Here is a 24,290-nt window from a genome sequence, read left to right on the forward strand (position 1 = left end):
TTAACGCAACTATCGAGAGCGCTTGCTGGCACCCGAGGCAGAGAAAGGAGCTTCGTCCTTTGTGTCACTGACGAACGTTTAAAAGAGGCAGAATCTCCTGAGAGGATGGGTCCTCCGTCACTGTCCTGCGTGGGGTTCCTGCAGCTTTCTGGGAAGCACGGGGCTGTGAGCAGTGCTCGGCAGGACACGGGGCTGCTGCCGCAGCAGCACCCTGATCCCACGTGGGTGCTCACACAACCTTGTGGTGCGTCGAGACCGGACCTTTGCTATCTTGCAAGAATTTGTGTTTATATTTCTAATCCCTCCCCAACCCTTTTTTATCGCTCCCAAAATGTGGATGCAGCGCCTTTCCAATAAATTTATCGAAATCAAAGATTGTTTAAAAAGCATGCTCTCAAGTGAAGGAAAAGTCACTTTACGTGGCCCAAGAGGTACTCACGATTTATATATAAATCTGAAATGTGTGCATTTTGTACTGTTTTGCAAATTCCATATTTTGTGAGTCTGTATTAAAAAAAAGCCTTTCAGTTTGATGTACAAATTCACAGCTTTCAGGTAGACACGACTTAGAGGCGGCCTCGCCAGGAGGTGAATCAGCCTCGGAGCATTGCTGCCTAACGGCTCCATCTGAAAGGAAATTGCCTGCTAACACGGTTAAGTATTTTGCAATAGCTGCACAATTCTTTATGCTCTTTTTAACACGTGCATTTTTAAAGCCTTACACTAGCTCTAGCAGCATAGCTACAGTGTTTTATAAGGGAGATGAGTTCTAGGGATATATGGTGCCTCACGTATTCAGACTGCTTGGGCTACAGCAATACTGCTACGAACTACTGCTGCTTTGTTTTATGAATGTGTTTGGATTAGAAAACAAAATATTTAATTGTTGGCTGCCTGGAGACTGGAAGCAGAGGAAATAGAGATGGGATGCAGTCTGTGTTTGCTTACTCCCTGAGAAGGGTTTTCCTGGAGGGAGCGTGGTCTGCAGGATTCGGATCATCACGTGCAGCAGCTCAGATGCCGGCGAAGCCACACACCCGAGTTTGTGTATCTCCATTCCCAAGCACCGTCGCCTGTTTTTCGTTCTTAGGCAAACGCATTTGAAAGCTGTAGCATGGAAAATGTTTTTAGAAAGTTATGGTAGGTGAAGTGTTACAACGTGGCCCTGACGGACACTTAGGAGCCACTTTCCTCGCCGAGATCAAGCGACCGTAATTCCATCTCTTCTTTTGCCGCCGATCGTGCTTTCCGTCGGTGCAGATCATCGGTTTTATCGCGTTTCTGTTGCCGTGCCCTCCCTCTTTGTCTAGTGGACAGTGCAATGGCGTGTCCAGCATTGCTTAAAGAATATAGCACCTACCCCTCCTGTGGGAAACTCTTTACAGTAGAACATACGAGAAACATGTGTCTAATTCACAAATACTGCTTTAAAAAAAAAAAAAAAAAACTTTCACTGAAAAAAACCACCCTGTTGTTAGAACTCAGAAGTTGCTCCTTTCCCCAAGGCCATTTCTATGACTTTGGTGAATACTTATGTCTTAGTGTAATTTTTAGGTATGTGGAAAACCATAAATGCCCAGCAAAAGGGAAAGCTTCTTCAAAAATTTACAGTAATGGAATTCAAGATCTCTTTCTCTAGAATTTCAAATAGGAAAATATTGACAAATACCACAGTAAATAAATTAAATTTGGTTTTCTCTTCCAAACTAGACAGAAGTCAAAGTCTTAATATGCTAAATGTCTGTAAAGGCTCAGATTGCTTTTTTATTGCAGCCTGTCTCTTTCTCCATACCACTCTGAGGAACGGGGAGCTTCCACCATCTATATTTTAGGCATTATAGCAAGTGAGAGGAATCCTGTGTATTTTCCTAGTACTAATCCAAGTTTTGAAACAACTGACCCAGCACTGACCTCTCTAACTACTTTCATTTAATTAGTATCTACTCTCTTTAAATCTGGATGCGGAATTTTTAAAAATCCTGCACTTCGGTTCTGTATACATGGTATGAACTTTCTCATCCTTTATAAAAAGGCCATAAAACACTGGAAAACTGGGATTATTAGGGTTTGTTTTTTTTTTTTTTGTCCAAAAACTATACAGCTGCCCTGAGAGTTTATGTACTACCTGTGCTGTGAGCCTTTTTTACCACACCTCACTTCTTCAGCTTAACTAAAACTATTTTTAATTAAATGATTCAGAAGAGGTTTCTCAATTACAGAGTAAACAGAGAATTGAAAGAATTTAACCAGCTCTTTTCCTGTTGTTTATTCTATCAATTACTTGCATTTTTCTTTGGCAATACTGTCGTAGCTTCTTCGGTTTAGATTCTTCAGTTGCGAATACTCTTGACATGAATTCCAGATATTTTGGCACTATAAATTCAGTCATTTTCACGCAACCTCGCTAAGGAACCCATACAAGTGCTATATTGTCAGTCTTAACTACTCATTTGTTGTGATAAAGATGGAATTGGTCCGTAATACCATTTCAAATTCTGAAAAGTAAGATGAGCCGACAGGCTAAGGCTTTAAAAATTTGCTTCTGCAACAAAGGAGGTTCAGGAACAAATCAAGTTCAGAAACAACCTTGGTATTGTGAAATTAGAGAATCCTTTCTTTTGAGTGAAGTCCTTGCTTAAAAGCAAGGCATATTGTTTACTGATGCAGACGCAGTCTATCAAATGAAGCTTTAATGTTATGCTATGAAAAGATAAGATTCATTTTGCTAATGTGCATGTAAGGATCATGGGGGTAAAAATCAGAATTTGACTACCATTGGAAAACACAGAATAAACCAAGTTGACAAGTAAGACATTTTAGACTTGATTTTTTGTGGTTTTTTTCATGTTGGAAGGAAACTGCAGATGGTGGGCTATATCCTTATTGTACATAACATCTTCTATAACTACACTAAAAACTTTTTTTAAAAAAAAAGTCGGACTTTATGAGAAGACAAGTGTCATTATGAACACTTTAATGGTAAAAATGAAGTATTTGTGCGCACACACGCACACACATACGCTCTTTTTGGATGACCCAGCAACTAAACTCTGGGCAGTGCCCTGTGTCCCTGGCCGCACTCGGCACGGCTGGTTTTTGGTCCTTTTTGCTGCCCTTGGTTTGCAATGCAAACTAAGCTTCTGACCTTTGTATAGTGACGCAGTGCTTTGTCTCACAGTCAAAAAAGGTGGTTTATATTTCACACTACCTAATTCTGATTCATACTTCTTGTAGAAATAGAATTCTTTCTTCCCAACTGCACAAGATGTCTAGTATGATACCCACTTAGTTCAGCAAATGGACATTCCTTTTGGCTTTTTAACATAAATGCTGCACGTGGTGAATACTCTAAATTGCCCATTTTAATTTGTCCTCTGCTGTGGGGCTCAGTGAATGGGAGTTGGTGATCCTTTATCTCCAGTTTTCAGAGAAGCCGCCATTCTTGGTGTTGCTACATACAGCATATGAATTAGTACAGCTTTTCTTGGAAAGTAAGAGAAAAATCAAACACTCTTGTTTAAAGCTTTAACTGCTTGAGAGGAAGGCTGCCTATGCAGAACAAAACCAGGCAGATAGCATTGTTTACCAGCTTTAAAAGCCTTCTTCCATTTTAATGAAACAACAAAAAAATTACTTCTATCTACAAAGGAGGAAAAAGTGTAATTGAGCTCTGAAACAGGACTAAAACAGCAAAGTGTCTGATACTGATGATTCACTTAACTTTAAAATCAAAAAATGTTTCAGTTGGTTACCAAGGCTTCAGCCCTTTCTGGGACAATAGGAAAATCCTACAGGTCAAATTTAACTGCTTGCTGTCTTTGCACAGCCTCTTTATACTCAGCAGAGTGAAAACCTAAAACCAAAGCAAAAGAAGATCCAGCTTTTGAATCAGAAGTTAATACTTCTGTCCAAGGTGCATCAGACAGCGAGCAGGGTTCTGCTCTTTCCCCAACCAGTTCAATGCTGCCTCATTAAAAAATAATGACAGAATTAGTTGTTCAATCAATAGGAAAAAATCTGATTATCAGGAATCGGACTGAGTACAAAGAGAGTCACCTCTTCAATATAAAACTATGCTTTAAGTAGCATATACAAGCTATGTAATACCTTCGAAAATTTCCATGCTAAGTACATACAAAAACATCCATTGTGCTTACACAGATTACAGCAGGAGCCCTCCCCCAGCGCGCTCTCTTCAGATCAGAGAAGACTCGCTGAGCTACACTGAAACTTGTGGATAAACAGCCAGCCAGCTGCAGTAACTGGTATTCTTCTCGCAAAACTGAATTCTCAGATTTTAGCTCTACAAATCTAAGCTTTAAAAATCTCAGAATGCCCAAGCTAATCCAGTCATCACTTTTACAATAATTATAGAGAAAATGTTGTGATTATTAGCAGCAATAAAGAGGAAAACTTCAAAAGATTTTCTTTAGCACTGCATTTTAGAGATAATGTGCTTTGCTTTAATATACAGTTAAAGTGTCAAGGAAATCTGAAGTATGGAAGAGTTTAATTCAATACCAGCTCAACATATTTTGGCAATGTAAAATTCACTGCTGGCATACTGTTCAGCAGAACCGTTTTTACAGGAAAACATCTTTCATCTATTTATAAAAAGCCTGAGGTTGATAAGAGATGCAAACCTTCCTAAACTTTGTTCTTGTAGGTGAGTATCTATTATAAAAAGCATTCACTGTAATAGAAAGGACATGTTGAAATACCCTGCACTACACAGTAAACTTGTAAGACTGGATACAGCACATTAGCCTTTCCAGTTAAGTTGCAAAAGTGCTCAGCAGATCACCTTATTCATGCTACATATATGAATGCAGTGAAACAGGAAAGCACTGCCGCATATTAAGAACAAATGCGCAGTAATAAACGAACTCTCACAGACAGTGAAAACCACAATCAGCATGTAAAGTCAATTGGCTCTTAAGAATGGGGCTTAATTCCCACCAGCAGAACTTGGAGGAATACAAGCACGAGTCAAAAAGCAGAGCTGCAGCATTTAAGTGCTCTAAGGAGAAGAACCAGATTCCCATGAAACATGGCAAGGAAAACAACCCAGGGAAAATTTTCAGCGTGCACCATTTCTGGGCCTTCCAAGAAGGCCACTGAATCATTTTTTAAAAAACGTTGGATGTTACAGTAATCAAACCAGAATATTTTGGGCAGGGAGATGAAAGAAAGTTCGGAATGTATATTTTATGAAAACACCATTAACTTATTCACTTTACAGAAAAAAATGCTAGCGGCAATTTAAAAAACAAAAAGCCAAGAGGCTTTATTTCCAGAAAACCAATTAAGATCATGTTATTTAAAAACTTTGTCAAACAAAGTCATTACAAGTTAAGGTCTTCAAAAGAGTTTGGACAGGCAGGATCCATTTTCTGAACTTACAGCTTAAAACCACGGGAGTATGCATATGTTTAACATCACATACACATGTGTATAAATGGACACAGCTTTGCACTTTGTGTGTACACTTTAAAACAAAACATGCTTAACAAAATGTGGCGCTATACAGACTATACAATTTACACAGCTGGGTGTCATTCCAACCCCAAATATTACCATTTTCTAGAAAACAAACTTTTACTTTGTACAAGACTTTGACATGAATAAGTTTACCCCTCTCTCAGGAGGCTGAAACTGAACAATAAGCTAAACAGTCAAAAGACTTTATTTCAACTTGTACAAAAGGCATTAAAAAACCTAAAATACATGCTTTACCAAATATGTTACATCATACAACTCAGTGTGGTATACGGTACACTTGATAAATCCAGCTTAACTTCATCCACTTTTAATGGCATATTTAGTCAAAATGTAGAACTGACTACACTGGAAAACATTTATTTTAAAATCAATTTCCAAGTGCATTAATTACCTAAAAAAGAATTGCTCTAGCCAAAAAAACAAACAAACAAAAAAACCCATTACTGAGTGAAATAAGGAGCTCCCATTCAGAAAACATTCTGTGGCATTTAATCTGATTCTCTCAACCAGGCGTGGTACCCTAGGCAGTGTGAGAAGCATTTTTCTGTCTGCTTGGCAGATGGATTCCTTTTTAGGATGGTTAAATTGTTAGTTGCTCAAAACAAAGTTTAGTTTCACAATTGGTGATTTAGCTAGAGATGTCAAAATACATGTGGGAACTGACAACAAGAAAATACATCACATCTATTGAAGCTCTTTTTGGCCTCATCATGGTAATATCAGACACAGAGTAAGGCATGTAGATCATAGCAATTACAAGTCACTCACAATCCTTTTGTGATGGGAAAAGCATTTCACCCTCCTGTTCTCTACTACCTGACATAATTTTTTTCACACGGCTCTTGTTACATATCACACAGAGGTGTGCACTGGTGTGGCTGAATGGGAGGGAGACGAACCTCTATCAGAGGAGGAAGAAATGGATCGTGTAGCAGCTTCCCGCTGCAAATCTTCAACCTTCTTCTGAAGCTCCGTCCGGATGGCAAGAAGCTCTTTAAGATTTTGATGGATTGGAACCTGCCAGGTGAAGAAAGAAAAGGCTTACTTTGACTCTCACAGTGAGTTATCTTCTCAAGCAACGGTTCTTCTGTTTCCTTCAGTAACAAAATGAATCCAGCACCTATGAATTTCAGTATATCAATATCTAGGGAAACTGTTTCTTTAGTCATTTGAAATGAAACATTTCAGAACACTGTCCCTTTCTAACACCACAGTTGGCAGAAAATCTATTCAAAAGACTGTTTGCAAATGGTCTTGATGGGATACCACACATACTCCAATAACTGTGCCCCTATCCCTTATCAATACCACTTTCAGTTGAACTTAAAATGCCTTTCCCAGGAACTATTTCCCCTACCTGTTTGGACAGAACTTATTTTGTAAAGAGAGTAGAGTTCATAAAGCTGGCTCCATACAGAGCATCTTGCTACTCTTCTAACCAGGCATCTTTCCAAGAGTCTGACCCCTTCCAGCTTCTCAGCAAGAAAAGTGCAGCAGCCAAGTGAATTGTGCTTGTGGTGGACCTCCCGGCATCACACTCTGATAAACCTTTCATAGAAGTGGATCAGGCTTCTGCCTCTACTTCTGACAGTGCCCAAAAAACACCAGAGATGCACCTCTCTGCATCAGACTTCTAGGCATTTTTCATGCTCATGTAGAACATTCAACTATATCATGGCCAAAGGAAGATGCAAGCCACATTGTTTTTTGCAGCTGGATCTGTTATCTCAGACAAGCACAAAGAGACCTCCCCATCTTCCAAATGCCACAGAAAGGCCAAAAAAGTTTGACTGTAAATTGCTTTTAATTTATTTTACCCTGTGTGAACTCTAATTGTTTACAGCATTTGGAAAGAGCAAGATGGGAAAGTAATTTAATTGGGCTGGCAAGACAAACATGGGGAAACGCAGCAATGGGAAACCTACGGATTCCTAGACATTTTAAGTAATTTATACCCTGGGGTTCTGGAATGCCAGGCTCCAGGGAACTGCATTCACCCACGATTGCTTCCTATTGCTTAAAAGTGATGACAGGGCTGGGATCCACACCTGAGCATGAAATTCACACACGATGCTATGTGAAGAAGATATCAAAACCCAGAAAGGGTTTATCTTCTTGCCATCAACACACAACTCAGTCACAATTTATGTTTTTGTGAATTCAGGCTTTTTAAAGAAAGTTCATAAAAAATTGGATTTTGACATTTTTAAAATCTAACACTCATGTTTCTGAAACAGGAAAATACCATTTCATTTCTAACTTTAGTTCTAACTTAAAAGAATAAAATAGCATCAAACAGTCTGGTTTAGGTCAACATCTTTTTGGCCATATGCTTCTTTTCTTGTTTGTGGCTTAGCCCATGAACAGAAACTTCAGTGTATTCACAAAGTGCTGCTCCCAGTACCCTGGGAGTCATCAATTCATCCAGCATGCCATCTACAGCAATTTTAAAAGCATAACTTATAGAGTCTTCAGCAGAACAATCGCTGCACACCACCAAGCTCCCAATGACCCTGGAGTCCTGGCTTCATTATGCAATGAATTCCTTCTCTTCTTACAATCTTCTCTTGCATCCACCATACAAACTCTTCAGCAAGTGAGGCCACAAGTCTAAAGGCAACAGCCTCCTTCACTAATCACACCCTTCACAAAGCACACCCTCCAGAAAGCCAATCTTATTTTTTTGAGGTGGTCTACAGGAGACGTCTACACCTAAAAACATGGCAAAACTAAGCCTGGCGATGAATTTTGTCAAAGATGCTGTAATACACACTATGGAAAATTCAAATTTCACTGAAGACCAAGAATTTCTGGAATTAGCACTCCCCTTCTATTTTTTTTTTCCCCGTCAAGTAAAAGATGCCTTCCTCATACAATCCCACTGCAGATTTCTTCTTTATGAAGACATTTTCCTGAAACATTTAGGTCTGTAACAGAGTGATTTACCATCGGTATCATTAGTCACACAAGCCCTGGGTCACAGGAGATTTGTACACCTGATTTCTGCACAGCCTAATCATGATTCAGCGTAACAGGCCAATTTCTCTCAGACACCTTTCACAGGGGCATTAGCTGGTGTGTTCCACTGCACAATGCTCAAACCCTCACAGAAAGCGGTGCCATACAACTGGCTTTTGGGGAACCCCCTACAAATCCTTTCAGGATACACTACACAAAAGCAGCTGCAGAACTTGGCACGCTGTGTAAAGTGCTTCAAGGAGGAAAAGTGTGGCTGCACATCTCAGTCCCTCTGCATTCCCCCAGAACCTAATTCAACAAGACACATGCTCAAACTTTGACCCCAGTGGTGTTCTCCTGATGCGTCCATCTCAAAGAACAGGACTGTCTTTCAATAAATGAGCTAAATAACAATAATGACATTTTAAAAGTCCGTGTATGTTCCAGTTACATAAAAAACTCTTCAACATTAAGGTTACAAAATTACACCCTCAAAAAATTAGGAGGTGTCAGAATGAAGATTACTTCTCCAAACTCAATTCAGCCTTCTTGTACATCTGTATAAAATAGTTGGTTAAATAAACATTAAAATAGTAGCTTCCCCTTGTATTCCTCATGTATTCAGTGCACAGTTTGATGCTATTCAATTAGGGAGCAGTTTTTCAATATTTAGTTTTCTTTGCAGTGTCTGACCCCATCCTTTATTTATTCTTCTGAACTTAAAATGCTTACGTTTCCTTGTCTGTACTTTCATCTCATGTCAAAAAACAAATTTATTTCTGCAGCACCCTAATTTTGCATACCTCGAATCTCAGATTGGTTTAGCAGAGAACTTAGGAATTCTGCAGTTCAGCCTTGTGCATATCAAGCAGGACACCCAGTAATTAAGGGGTACACACATAGTGACCATTCTGCTCCAGGTATCTCCCTTACAACAGAGGAATCTTGTGGCAAAGGCAGGGACAAACTTTATTTCTCCAGAGCAGCATCCTGCTCCCTCACCCATGGGACAATTTTTCTTTGTCTGCAGCCATGCCCCCTCCAGTCTGCTTTCTCAGATTGTGTTCCATGGGTTGAACAGAAAGCAAAGACCTCCAGCACTTGGAGCATTATTCACTCCTAGTTCCTATTCCCTGTTTGTCACAACTCTCTCATAGACTCTGTATCAAATCCATCTCTCAGTCCTTTTACTTTCATTTATTCTTGGTCCTTGAGAATTCACTGAGGTTGTTCCAGCCTCAGACCTCCAAATTGGATGAATTTCTTCCAGGATATGAGCAGGCACATTTCTGAAACCTAATCTCTCTTACTAAAATCTCACGTTTGCCCTAGAGATGGAACATTTACAGAAAAGCAGCCCCTTGCCCCAACAAAAGGAGTCTACAATACCAATATTTTCATATGGGAAAACATTTTTCTTAGTCATTCTCATAAGCAACTGAGCCTTCTTGGATGAAGTTTTACAAAACAATTCAGTCAGACACATATACTTGGTGACTCAGTACAAATCATCAGAGTCCGGGAAAGCTGTAAGTAAGGGAAAGTAGGGTCTTATAATTAAAAAAAAAAGAAAAAGAAAAAAAAAAGGTCACCTTTAAAATGTTAGCCATCTTTTAATAAGTGCATGTTAGATGTAAACACTGCAAGACAGTTCTACATAAATACCATTATGCCATTTCATATGGTAGTGCAAACACAAATGTTAAATCTTTCCCAGGAAAAGATTCTTGTTGCTTGTCATTTAACACGTGCATCGTGTAGATGCATATCGATGTAAAATGATAAAATGCCAAAAAATAGATTTCACACACTAAATTTCCAATACATACTTTAATTTCATGAACTAACATGTCAAATTCAGTCTAGAGAAATCTTTAGCACTTGCAGAGTATTTTCAAGCAGCTGATAATAACTGATTTATTAATGATAAGGGTCCATGTTAGAATTAGATACTCATGGGGTAAGAAAAGGGTGGTATAGGCAGCTGAGAGATATAAAAAATATTATAGAAGTTCTTATAGAAAGACCTGAAAAGCAGCATGGCATGAGGAGCTACATTTTCCCAGATGTCTTAGATTCTTCTACTGTAACTTCCCTTTTTTAGGAAAAGCAACAAATTTAAATGTGAAAACATGAAAAGATAGAAAATGGTGTTAGAGGGAAAAAAGGGGAAAATACCCCAAACAAAGCCTCAACCTCAAGTCACATGTACTTTTTTTTAATGAAACCATTAAGAGAACCAAATAGAACTGGAATTACACAACTTCCTACTATCTTGCAAGTAGAAGAAGGAGTAAGAGGATGAAGTATCTTCAAGTGAATCCTGCCACAAAAAACCATGAAAACAATGAAAGAAAAAGAAGTTTATTTCATTTCCACATTTCCTAAAGACCTGTTGCTGCCAGTGTTACCTCATACATTCCTGTGCAAATTCTTACAGATAACTATCTCCAGTTTTGTTGCTTCATGCCGTTATATTTCAGTGTGTGATTCCTCTCTCAAATAAAGCCTTCTTCAAAAAGGAATGGGTTCAACAACCTTCACAATAACACCTGTAATGGCTTGCTGTGAACAAGGTTCTCCTTCACTTTGCCACTGTTTAGAATAAAAGGAAGTGGAAAAGTGACTGATTCTGTAAGGAACAAGAAGTTTGGAGAAGATCCTTTATTTAAAGGATCTCGTTACCACCTTAACCCTAGCAGTGTATACTTGCACAGCACAAGTAGTGTCTCCATGGCAAGCTGTTATTACAGTCTTGTTAAGAAATCAGATAATTGATTTGATTGAGATGAGTTTGTTGGGAGTGTGACAGCAGATGTACTGTTTTCTACTCTCTCATCCCCCCTCTCAAACTAGGAGTGGAAGCTCAAAGATGACTCTGGACCCACCACCCAGTTGCATTCAAGTTATTCTTTGCTGCTCTACTCCGCTGTATTGATACCAGATTTTCAGAAGAGTGTGCATCCTTTCCTTCGTCACACCAGCTTCCCAGCACGCTGCCGCAGTAATGCTGCTAGGCAACACCCAGCCACTGCAGCCAGGTCCCCATCATTTCTGTCCATACTCCAGGGGAAAGCAAAGAGGTGCACAAGAGGAGCCTACGCAGATGAAACCTAACCTGGCAGAGCATCTGCGGTTTTGTTGGGCTGGAAAATTGGCTGGGCCATTGCTCATTAGGTCTTCAGGGTGTTTTTCACATGTTATTTAAACAATTACCTCAATGTGCTGAAAACCAATAAATTTCATTTCTGTTATTTAACAAAATATTCCAGTAAAAAATAAAGTAGAAACATGAAGGTGAATGTAAAACATTTTAACAGATTTTGGTGGGTTAACCTCATCAAAAAATCCTGTCATTTGACTATTTACAAGAAAGAAAATTAGATTTCTCTAATTACATAAAATTTGCTAAAAAGTGATTAGAAGTTGATCAATCTGAAAGAAAACTGGCATTTACATCTAATATAGCTAGCAACACAATCCAAGCAGGGACAGGAGTAAGGAGTCTGCCAGCACCACTAAGTAGTGGGGATAAGGGCCTGGACCCTTGGGAAGTCTGACCTTGCTTCAGGCATTAACCAAAAAGCTGGTCCTGTAAAAGCTGGAGAATTTACCTGCAAAACCTCAAGAAGATTTTTCAGGGTGGGTTTTTTTTTTTTCCTTTTAATTGCTACTATAATATTGACTCAGAAACTAAGAAGAATATGTCTGAGACTGCATGTTGTTTCCCTCCCTAACTCATAATCAACTTCTTCCAGCCCCTTACCCAAACTCTGTGTCCCTAATCCTTTTACCCATCCTGAGCAACATCCTTAGCACTAAATTTAAGCTTTAAAGACTTATCCCAGTTGTCCATGATTCTAGCATCTTTCTGTTTGGTTTTAAGCTCTCACCAAGTTTTGTAGTCCTTTCCCATTCAAATCCCTATTTTTATTCCATTACCCCTCTCTCACTGAGTTGTCTTAAGGAACTGATTTTTTGTAAATTTTTTTTTTAAAAAATCATCTCATCAGGAAGATTTTATTTAGCGGAGTTCTTTGGTTTCTTTAGCCTTTCAACAATTCACATTTTTGCCCATTTCAACATTCTTTTAAGTTTCCAGTCCAACTTTTCTGCATCAAGCCATGATTAAACTTAGGACCTGATCTCCCTCGTTATACAATCTATTCACCTATATCTACCTTCCACTCTTGCACTACTTCCCTGCTACTTGCTTCTTCTCCCTTCCCTTCCTTATCTACGATATTGCCAGTTGTCCTGTCTCTCCAGACTTTCTTCTCTGATATGAGCAGCCTCCTTCCCCTGCAAGGCTTGATGTAATTCTCCCGCTGCTAGTGATGCTTGCAATATTTGAAACCCCCATCCAATCAGTAAAAAACAGCAAAATGCTGCAAAATTAAGTGAGCCAAGTAACATTCACTCAGAAACAAGCGATTGTAGGTTCCTGCAAATTAACCAGTTAAAATGGGTAGGGTTTTATTTTCCTGATTAGCTAGCTTTGCTGCCTATTTCATTCAAAAGCAGATACTTTTCCTACACTTTAAGGTACCTACTGCCTATAATGAGCTGAAAAATACTTAGAACACTGCTAAAGAAACATTCTTTATTGCTTAAAATACCATTGATATGAAACAATTTTTTAAACTGATTTATCCTCATGGACATCGAAAGCAGAACCTAGTGTACTATAACTCTCGGAAAACACCACTTCACAGTTATAATAAATTATTCCTGCTGGATGAGGACTTGAAGAAAGATCAAGTTTTGGGTTTTTTAATTATACCCACACAGAAACTACAATTATGCTATACAATATACAACACACAAAAAAATCTAGACATAATACAGCTTCATTCCCCCCCCCCCCAAAAACCCCAAACAAAAAAACCCAACAACTTTCCTCTGCACAGAATTACTACAGTTCACTTTCAGTATTGATTTTCAGGTTTTCATTCCCAAGTAATCCTTCAGGATTCTGGAGTGCTTTTGGATAGCAAAATTTGTCAACACAAGGATAGGTATAAAAGAAATTACAATAGCTACTCACTTAGAGCACCGCCAAGTCTTAATTGGATAGATATCTACTGTGTATTACTGTACTAGCTCAAGGACAGTCATTCACATGAAAATTGTTCAACAGTGAATGTTTTTTGTCTTGTTCAGCAAGTATACTTTATCTATTTTAGCAACAGGGAAGAAAGACTGCAGAGGAAAATGGTTATTTTAAATTCATTGCTTGACTTAAGGCTGTCAATTTTTCAAAAACCTACTCTGTGCATTGGAAAGACAGCAATATCTTTCACTTGAGCTTTTTGTTCCTCTTCATGAAGAGCTGGAACTCTGACAGGCGTGCTTTTAAAACCTAGTTAACAGTATACTCATAGAAAAAGGCAATCTCAAATGATGAAAACAGCAGTTTTCAATTATAATCAATACTTCCACACTTATTGTAGAGGTATGCTCTTGGGAAACCAAGCAAAACCCCCTGGGTCTTTTGGAAAAGCAATGACTAGCAAACAGAAATTATTAATCCTACCATGTGGGATAGAAAAGAGATTTTTGCAAACAACTGCACAGATTTCCACACTCAGGAAACTCTACATGCTACAAGCTGATGCCATTGCTTGTTAAAACCTACAGCCCCTTTAGATTTAGACGTCTGATAGATTAGAGCAATGCTCTCACTGCTTGCTCTTCAAAGTACATTAGAAACTCCCCAAAATTAAGATTATTTGTACAGTACTAGTTTCTTCCTTTCTGTGCATGTTCTGATGCCGTGCTCATTACAGGATACCAATTTTTTTTTTCTTAAATAACTACAGATTCTTTCAGCACACAGGATAAGCAGTTAGACTTTATTTTATTCCATATCAATTGAGTGCTAGGAGTGTTGCCTGCAAATCTAAAGTTACCTGCAGTAAATTAGACTGTGGAAATCTTGACTTAGACACCTAGATAGAGAGAAACTATCAGATAGTGTAAGAAACTTGCCTTGTCTCACAAGAAACTCTGCAGTAAATGCAAGGATGAAATCTCTTTAACTAGGGCAACACTCAGCTACCTAACCCACACGGTGATTCCTTCTCCTGACATCTCCTGCCTCATTCTTTCATGCAAGAAGATGGACTCAAGACCATGGATCGCGGACCAGCAATGCTAAGCATTCCCAGAGCCATATGATGGCTTTGTACTGCCTACAAAATGGCGTTAAATCATATGTATGAAGTTTTAAAATATTACAACCAACGTCAACATGCTCAGAGAGGAAAATACCAGGCAACTTGACTGAAGGCAGGTATAAATAATATGAACATCCCATGTGCTAGACAGTTATGTGCAGGATAAAGCATCTCAGCAATTATGTTTTCCAGTTTCTTCTCAACAATTTTTGCACTGACACTTAGCATCTTATTTGTTCTTTTAAATATGCAGTATTTTGTGTTTATTGACACTGAAGTTCAGCTGTCATCTAATCACTCAACTGTTCAACACATCAAATCCTTCTACAATTCTATACAGAGCATAAAAAAAAAAAGCAGCAATGATTGTAACCTATTTATATGCTTTCCAGATCATTTCTGTATATACTGAACAGTTATTTATTCCTACCTTTTCCTTTCTTTCTTTTAAGCCAGCTGTTAACCCATGAAAAGGAAGGTCCTAAGGCTGCCTTTAGCAGATGATCCCATTCCAGCAGCTGAATTGACTTTCTAGAGTATAGATGGTGCTAGCCTTATATTCTGGATGAAAGTCCATACACACAAAGAAAAGAATGAATTTGAAAAGCTTACAGGGATTCCTGTGACATTATCTCTAGTACAATGGCCAAATTTCCAGAACAGAACTTGAAGAAAAATTAGCAGGCATAGAAAAAATTTTTAAAAAGCAATTAAAACAAAACAAGTTTAAGCCCTGTACTCCAAGGGTTAGAATGTCTTTTCCCAGAAGGCATAAAAACAACTAAACATATCCTAACTGACTATGTACATTTTGTGACTAAAATACATTCTTTTCATTGCCTCTCATAGGAAAGCACAGCTTGAATTGAAAGGACCCATGCTCTACATATATGAATAATAAGAGTGTATTAGTTCAAAAATACTCCCCCTACAGAAGACATATCCAGGAAAATAATCTGTTCTCTCCACCTTCCAGAGTTGCCCAAGCAGATAACTAACTGACATGTGGCAGTCAGAACGCCTCAAACCAGTGTAAAGAAGAGGTCTGAATGACTACCTAGGCAAGGAAAGAGAAATACAAGATACCAACCGGAAACATTCAAAACCATCATACAATCTTATCTATTCCAGACTAGTAGGGTCATCTGTAAGTCCAGTAGCAGGTACCCACAGAGCATACACCTCTGTAAGAGAGAATGGAAGAGCTCATCTTCCACGTCACATACAAATACACATTTCTCCAACCCAAGGAAAGGGCAGATCTTAGAAAACCCTCTTCTCAGTCAATGAACTCAAATAAGATAGGACTAAAATCTATCTAACTTTCTTGGGACAAGACATCAATAACTATTTAACACCTCCAAACTGAAACCGAGGAACATTTTATTTCACATAAGAGTTAGAATGACCTTGTTGAAGCACAGTTTAGCAAAACGTGAATCTACAAGAGATGTCCACATTTAACCTAGAATTTTCCATGTTGTTCACTTCTCAAGACACTGCAGCTTTGAACCCTATGGAAGGAGACTGTGTGTCACCTAACTGCAGAGCATCTGTTGCAATACAGCTGTAATCCTAAAAGGAGGTTCTCGATGCAAATAAACACCATCAAAACCACCAATTCAGCCTTCCACAAAACTAAGCTAGAACTGAAGATATATCATTATAAGCAATCTTTTCTTTACAGAACATACAGAACATATAACTCTGTATATCCTAGTGCAATGACGAATATCATCAGACCTTACTGTACTGATGAGGTCTGATGAGAAACAGATATTTGAAGATGGAGTACAACACTTATATCTAGTTAGCATTCAGTAATTTTCAAATTAAAAAAATTAAAGGTGATATATGCTCATTTCCAATAGAAAAGTCAATGAAGTGCAATGATTAACTTCTCAGTCCATTCAAAAATTCAAGCCTCACTCACTAATACAGCTGAAATTAGAAAACCTAAAATATTGCCTCAGACTAAAAATTGCCCTTTTGCTCTTGCGAGTTTCCTCTCCCATAATATAAAGATGGCTGATAATGTGTATCAAATTTCCGTTCTGATCATGTTAAAGGACTATTCCTCATCTTCCCTTAAACTCATGTAATTAGGCATTTCTCCTTTTTGGTGAGCTCCTAAAAAACAATAAACATTTTCTAGTTTCCTCAAGAAGCTTTTGCAGCTGATAAAAAAATATGTGAGGTTGCCTTGAGTTGCTATTCATCAGAGAGTCTTCATTAATATTAAATATTTAACTTCTCTTATTCCAGTTGAAAAACAAAAGAACCACATTAAAAGTTATTCAACAAAAAACACCTCTTCTCACTAGGCAGACATGCCCATTCTTTTTATAAATCCACTGATTGTTTAAGAAATCTTTTCACCGAAGATAAGTGAAGACCTGCTGGGCGTCACAATAATGATTATCTTTTTGCTGTTACTGAATGGGTCTGAATGTTACTGAATCTGCTAACGGTATGGAACTAGGCAATGCAAACACAGAAGAAAGCAAACTCTGTATACTGTGATTACAAAGACTGTTATTTACTTGTTTGCATGAGTTTGTGCTTTCATAATTAGATTGGAGAACACAATTCTGCAACAAAAACCTGCAATTTCTGCAGCAAATTTATCCAAGTAGATGTGAAACACATCCAAAGATTTGTCACAAATCACATAAATTCAAGCCAAAGACAAGAGGAAAGGCATGACGTATCTTCACAAGACAAAGCTAATGTGATAGATATAAAAAGTCAAAATAGAAGGTGGTAGTAAAGTTTAGGCAGTTGCCAGGATCATCAAATTTTATTACCTTCAGCCTGCTGATTTGAGGGACCTGTTCTCAAAGACCAATGAATATCAATGATTCACATGTGTTAGAGTGCCTGAGTGCTCTCCAACAGAAGTGGGCAGAGTACTCTTCAACAGAGAGGCAGTGAGCAGAGCTTGCCTCTAAGTATATGACAGTTCTGATACTTTCTCATTATGTCATCTCTTCCTCACCCTTATCTCCAGGGTCTAGCTTTCATGGGTGTTTACAAAGCCTGCTCGCTTTCAGGGCCTATAGATCTCCATTAAATACAAGTAATAAACTGACACTGCTGCATGTTGGTTATACTAAAACGTGCATAAACCACACAAATGTTTTTCAGCAAATGGGCTAAGGGAAAGATGACATTTTGCTAAAAAGCAGTTGGCAATTTTACTTTAAAACCGTAAAGATTAAAATACACCATCTTTCAAGTTCTAACCCATGCTAACACCTAACAGGTCCCTAAGAGTCACAAGACTACATCAACCAAAATAGAACAAGTAAGGGAAACAAAGCAGCTCAGACGAAACATCTCGGTGAGAAAGCAAGCAAACCAGACTTTTCCAGGACCTTAAAAGGTATTTCTCAGATGCCTGGACTTGTACCAGTGTACTGTCCTTGAAACTTACCTTGGAACACCATCTTTTACAACAGCCTCTGACTTGTGGATGTCTAATAAATTTGAAACTCCTGTCTCATTCTAACTGCTAGAAGATGAAAGCAGCTTTCGAGCAGTCGCTTAATAGAGGTAATTTTTCATAATATGCTTGGGGGTACCTTGGAATGTTACCTTAATAAAGAGATGGTGTATCACCCTCAGATATATTACAGCTGTGACACAAACTGAATGTTCTTTCTTCAGACTTCTAAGCATGAGAGCATATGGAGTATTTGTCTAACAAGTTTTAGAGATCTATCTGAATAGCAGACATTACATATAAGAATAAACACTGGATGAATCAAGAAGCATGTATAGGGAGTGTTTAAACTTGAAAGCAAGCATCTATGTGATACTAAGTTCAGAAAGCCTCCAAAATGAGTTGGTACGTAGTCCAATTCTTTCAGAAACTACTGCTATATTTGATATAATTGTTGGTAAAGGGCAAAACACGGTTAAAAACAGAGGTACACTAAACTCTACAAGAAGGTTAAGGCTATAAAAGTATTAAAAGTGTTACAAAGTATCATAGAAGTATTGTAAAAGTAATCTTCTGACAACAAAGACTGTTAATCTGTTACCTGTCACAAGCCCATGAAGTGATACTGTAACTCCCTATTCTACTGGTGACTTTAACGAAAACATCATTCTACCAAGTTTGAACACATCCTGCATCTTCTTCAAGAAAATCACCTTTCTCCCTACCAGCTGAAATACGTGCAACAGATGAGCCCTTTTGAAACTAAATGCTGCATTTGACACTATGAAAAACAGTAACTTTTTTCGTTTCTGTGCTCTTCACTGAAACATAAAAGTCATGTGAAAGCTCATACCTGAGGCCTCATCCTTGGATTCCATCTGACGTAGTAATTCACCCATAGTTCCAAATGGTTCAGACTGGCAACAGGATACAGGACATGGTTTTCATAGTTTACGTAGAAAGGATTTGTAAACTCATCTAACTGGCTGTTTATATAGGACCACAGCGATGTAGTCTTTGTGTTTACCTCCTGATTGAAAAAAAAATATTAATTCTATGGATTGCAAAACCTTAAAATATGAGGTTAATATCTACATATCAGTAATTTTGTCTGTGAAATTTACCTGATCTACTAGAAAATTGCAACCACTCTGAGAACACTTCCAGTAGCTGATCATTAAACAGCCTTAAAACTTAAGCAAAATATTTGAACGCTTACTCTGGTCCAAGGCTGACTGAGAAAGGAGATTCAGGCATATTCTTTTCAGAGACACTAAGGTCTAGTTGAGCAAAAGAAACCTGTACTGCTCATAATTTACAGCAATATATGCTTACACACTGAGCAACTAAAAACAAAAATTAAATTAGCTTTGACAAGAAAATCAGTGAAGAGGTACGTAGTTTGGAAGATCCCAAACACCATCTGTGAAAAATAATTATTCAATCCTCCCACTCACACTATGTGCTGATATCAATTGTTATTATGCTTTAAAATGCCTATTTTATTTTTATTTGCACTTCTGAAAGTCATATTATTCTAAATGTAATCAGCATAATCATGATTAGATTAAAGATTGGAAATCTGAACTTACAGCAGATTCATCTTGCAATTTTACACTCCTTCAGTGTTGTAAAGCATGTGTTTCTACTACTGCTGTGTCTTAAATTGCATTTCTTTACTGCGAATTGCATCTGACTATTCATTTATGAAAGAAAGTTGCCTGGAAACCCTGCATTTGCTGAGAATATGTTATTCAGCTCCATCTTGTGGCATTTACATGCAACTTTCTCCCTACAGAAGCAGTAGAGACAAACCAAAAAAACAGCAAAGCTAAATACTTGCTTTAAAAAAATATTAAGTATTAGAAACAACAAAGCCAAAAGTAAGCAAAAGTGTACTTGGAATATTAACAAACTTTTAAAATTTTTTTCCAAACTCAAAGTACTTCATCGAGTCCTAGCTTCGTTCATTTAGATATTTCAAATTTCCATAGTCTTCAACCATAAGTTCCATTTAATTATATCCTAAAGTGACCTGCAAAGTCAGCCATAAGAGTTCCTTTGGAAATAGCAAAAGAAATGCAAAGAAAATTTGATAATGATTATTTAAAATTGTGTATGTTGTCTAGAAATATCTGAAAGAGGACTTTCTAAAACCCTTAACCCCCTGAACAGATAGTAACTAAAGAAAAATAAGTGCCACCTCATTTAATAGCAGGGCATTCAGTATATATTTCTCATACCGTGAAATTTCATGTCCGCTTTGTCTTTTAAGACTATGTGACAAATGTATCCAAAACTACATCTCAGATGTTCTTAGGTCTTGTATTCTAAGCATTTCATATAAATTCAACAAATTAAGAATGTGTATTAACACTATTTATTTACCTCTTTTACTCTCTCTTTTTCACAGTTGCATAAGAAAGTCCCAAAGAGACAACTGTAAAGGTGGTCCAGAATGGTGATCAAAAATAACTCATTGAATTCAAAGGCTGCAGGAAACTGTAATAAAAAATTGGTAAAATTACTTTAAACTTTATTTTAAGCAGTGTAGAAAGGAAGAAATTCAGACATAAGTAATAACCAAAAGATTCAGGTAAGATTTTTTTTTTCTTATTTAGTGATTCTTTTCAGGAAAACTCTGTGATTTCAGTAACTCTCATTGCAATAATTCATTTCACCTATGTACTGCTTTATAAATACTCTTTGGAGACAAACCTAACATTCATTGTGCAAGTATACTAGAAATCAAACATAGAAACATTAGCTAATGTGAAACTGGTGACACAAAGCAATCCATTTTCAGGAGCTCGAACAGTATTCCATTCTAACCCACCCCAAATTGTCTTCAACATATGCTTTATTTTCTTGTTATAGGACAATAAATCATTGGGGGGGGAAGACGATGATATCATTTAAGAGTTTTATTTCCTATTTTAACATGCAATGAATTGGATAACAAAGACTACTGCACGTACAATGTGCTTAACGTATATTTAAAATGTTTCTTTCACTTTCTACCCAAGTAAGTTACTTTTCTCCATTTCACCCCTTGAGTTTACCATCAGCTATGTACAATAAGCCTTTAATCCCTCTTCTTTTATGTTGGAAAGTAAATCCTGTACATCTGAAATGAAAGAACTGTTATTCCACTGAGCACCACTAGGTATTTTATTCACAAGCACAGGTTACCTAATACATTCTAGGAAAAAGAGTTAGAAATTTGAGAACACTCAAAATGTTTAATATATATCTTAATCTGTAGTGCTCTAAAACTCATAAAGGAAGAAATTAATGCAAACCACATGGGCTGCTACCTATTCAGATGGAAAAGGTCCTTCTCCAATCAAATTTTATGATAGGACTACATATGGCAACTGCTTGATGTGTCAAAATAACTTTGCATTCAGTATGACAGGTCTCAAACACAGATACGGAATGATAAACATTTAGGAGGAAAAAAAATTTAGAAGACTAAAGGAAGATTTAAGAAGTAGCATTTCCTTCATTATCATGAAAGATAATGTTATACGAGACTAATTTTCAGGACAAAAGAAACAAATTTTGTTCATTCCCACTAAATTCCTTACAGAATTCTAAAATGCAAAGTTACAGATTCATAAGGAAGAATTTCCTGCTGTACGGTAAAATCTCAAGTCAGTATTTCAGATCTGAAGAAAGCAGTGGACTGGTTTCTGTTATGTGCCACTGAAGAATTCTGAACACCTTGGCATGAGTGACTCAGGATCTACTTTAAATAAAAAAAAAATTTAAAAAAAAGATGACAAGTATAGCTAGGAGGAATAACGCAGCGATTGGGACTGCAGCTGAACTAGCTGATCCAGAAATTCCTCTTCAGTGTCATCTGTGATTTATGAAGGGCGAACATTTATTCATGTTGAACGCACACAATGGGTGTGCTTGTATTAAACCCAGTAAGATGCAAGTTTTAAGCAATGTTCTTTTAAAGGAAGATCGATTTAAGTCAAACATTGCAAAAACATTCTCTTTCCAAGACTTCTCAAGCTAAGACATACCAACTTTCAACTGAAAACTTTAAGTAAGGAAATTATCAGGGTTCACAAAATGAATGTGAGCCTTCCTTTTTCTGACTCCGCTATGGACTACACACTGTTCATCAGCACGGCATGCTCACACTGGGGCTTCTCTCTCAAATAACTTCTTTGTTTTCAATCACCTAACCATTTGTTTTCATAAAACATATAGGAACTTAAGATTTTCAAATTCTCTTCTTCAGTCATGTTCAAAAGTTATCACTTAGAGCACTTCCTTCTCTCTAGGAAATCATGCCAAAACTCAATTACAACACAGTGATGTTAACAACACAGCTATGATTTTAAAAAAGTATGAACAGAACTTGGTAAGCAGGTGTGCCAAATCAAGTCAGGAGAAAGTTCAGTGGGTCTCAGACCTCAGTCTCCTGCATCCAGCCCCAAGCAGCAATCAGATACAGAGAGCAAAAATAATTTGCAAAGGACAAAATGATATTTGGAAACAACTTTGAAGACAAAGCCTCTCCTGAAGGGACTCTCTTTAACTGAAAGCACTTAATGAGCCTTGTCACATTAGGGTTCTGTGTTGTGACGGGTCCATACTAATCAGATGGATGCAGACACGACCGCTATTCCAATCCAGTGAAGCATATTCAAAATTCCATACAACAGTGGTTGCACTCCAACTAATTTATTAATAAGTGATAGCACTTTATTGAAATCCTGTCTTTGGATACAAGAGTTGTACTGTTGGAGCTGATGTATCAAGACTGTAAAGCTTCTATTACTGCTGCTGAAAAATCACTGACCTAAAAATGCTTTCCTCTGTAGTTCCAAGCCCATTAGCGTCTGTTTGAAGATTCAGGTGGAAAAATTCCCCAAATGAAAATTTACTTCTTGTCAAATCCACTAATTGTGAGAGAACACATGGGTCATTAAAATCTCCCACTTGATGCTGCTGGAGTTGTTGGGGGTTTTTGTAAAGGAGGTATTTGAAAGAAGAATTCTCTTGTTTAAAAGTCTGATGATGCCAAGTGGCATCTGATTCAGAGACATGCAAAATAAACTTGCTTTTTAATCCATGTACTCCTTCGGTACTACAGTAGCATTTAAAGTTGAAACATTTTGCTGAATAGTTCTTATGATTGTAGAATTGGACTGAATCAGGTTAACTGCACACTTGATATCATAACAGAGTACACTACTGAAACTAGTGAAAAACGCATCTCTGGCAACAGATGACAGCCGCTAACAAACAGGATGCAACTTTATCAACTTTAAACAAACCTTTCTCCTATGTGGGTACTATGCATGAAAGGTAGAAAGCCACTACTTGAGCTGCAATGCTACATACAAATTTTACAGTTTTATTTCATTTTTAACAGGCCATCAGTATTTCATCAGATCACATGTGGCCTTTCCAATTTGACATCTGCTATTCAAAATCACCAGAATTTACTAAGAGAGTAAGGAAATCACTTTACCCTATGTTTTTTATTAAAATCTGGTACCAATGTACTGCTTTCATGTTCCCTATTACTGTATTTGTGTGTCATGAAAACCATGGAAAACAAGGGAAAATATAAGGCTGTGAAGGATTAAGTTTCATTGTCTGTCTGAAACTATCCGGAAATTTGTATCTTAGTGGGAAGTTAAGAGATTTTCTCACTGTATTAAGTCAACTGTTTTAAGAATGTAATTCTTAGAATCCCAAAGAGAAAATTTGCTTCCTTTGAGCCCATGCCCAAGCCCAAGCCCTTACACCCTCCCGTAGTCATTGACATGTATTTGAGCTTTGGAACATTTCACATACGTTTACCATGGATTCTAAAGCATGAAACTAGCAGTGTTTTACAAGTAAGTGATCTACACAGGGATAAAACAGAATCCTTGTTTTCACAGGTCCATGTCAAGATAATCATAATCTTCAAATGAAAAATAAAAATAAGTAGGCAAAAGCTCTCCAAAAATGACATTTTCCATTTTTTTCCTGCTGTAACATTAATGATTTTTCAATGCCACCGCTGTTCATGAATTTCAGAACAGTTTCTGGATCCAGGTTTTGAACAGATGTGATATTGGCAAAATGTTTCACAGATTCCCCCACGCCCCCATACTTTTTTTTTTTTTTAACTAGAGGGAAGTCAACTGTTTATAGCAAGAAATAGGAGGCAGCAAGGGAGATCACAAAAA

The 24,290-nt window shown here is 37.5% G+C and overlaps 1 protein-coding gene across 1 annotated transcript in view; it reads right to left on the minus strand.

The window, feature by feature from the left end:
- Window positions 1-6,354: 6,354 nt before the first annotated feature.
- The window catches only part of MTMR1 (myotubularin related protein 1), a gene marked incomplete at its 3' end in the record, with an annotated part of 29,641 nt that continues 11,705 nt past the window's right edge, over window positions 6,355-24,290 (minus strand). The window contains exons 11-13 of the mRNA XM_082004313.1: window positions 20,473-20,586; window positions 18,938-19,114; window positions 6,355-6,519 (exon numbers count right to left, since the gene is read on the minus strand). Coding sequence (XP_081860439.1) covers window positions 6,355-6,519; window positions 18,938-19,114; window positions 20,473-20,586 — 456 coding nt within the window. The remainder of the gene's footprint in view (window positions 6,520-18,937; window positions 19,115-20,472; window positions 20,587-24,290) is intronic.

Source organism: Phaethon aethereus (genome assembly GCF_964289735.1).
Source record: "Phaethon aethereus genome assembly, chromosome: 10".
Lineage (NCBI taxonomy): Eukaryota > Metazoa > Chordata > Aves > Phaethontiformes > Phaethontidae > Phaethon > Phaethon aethereus.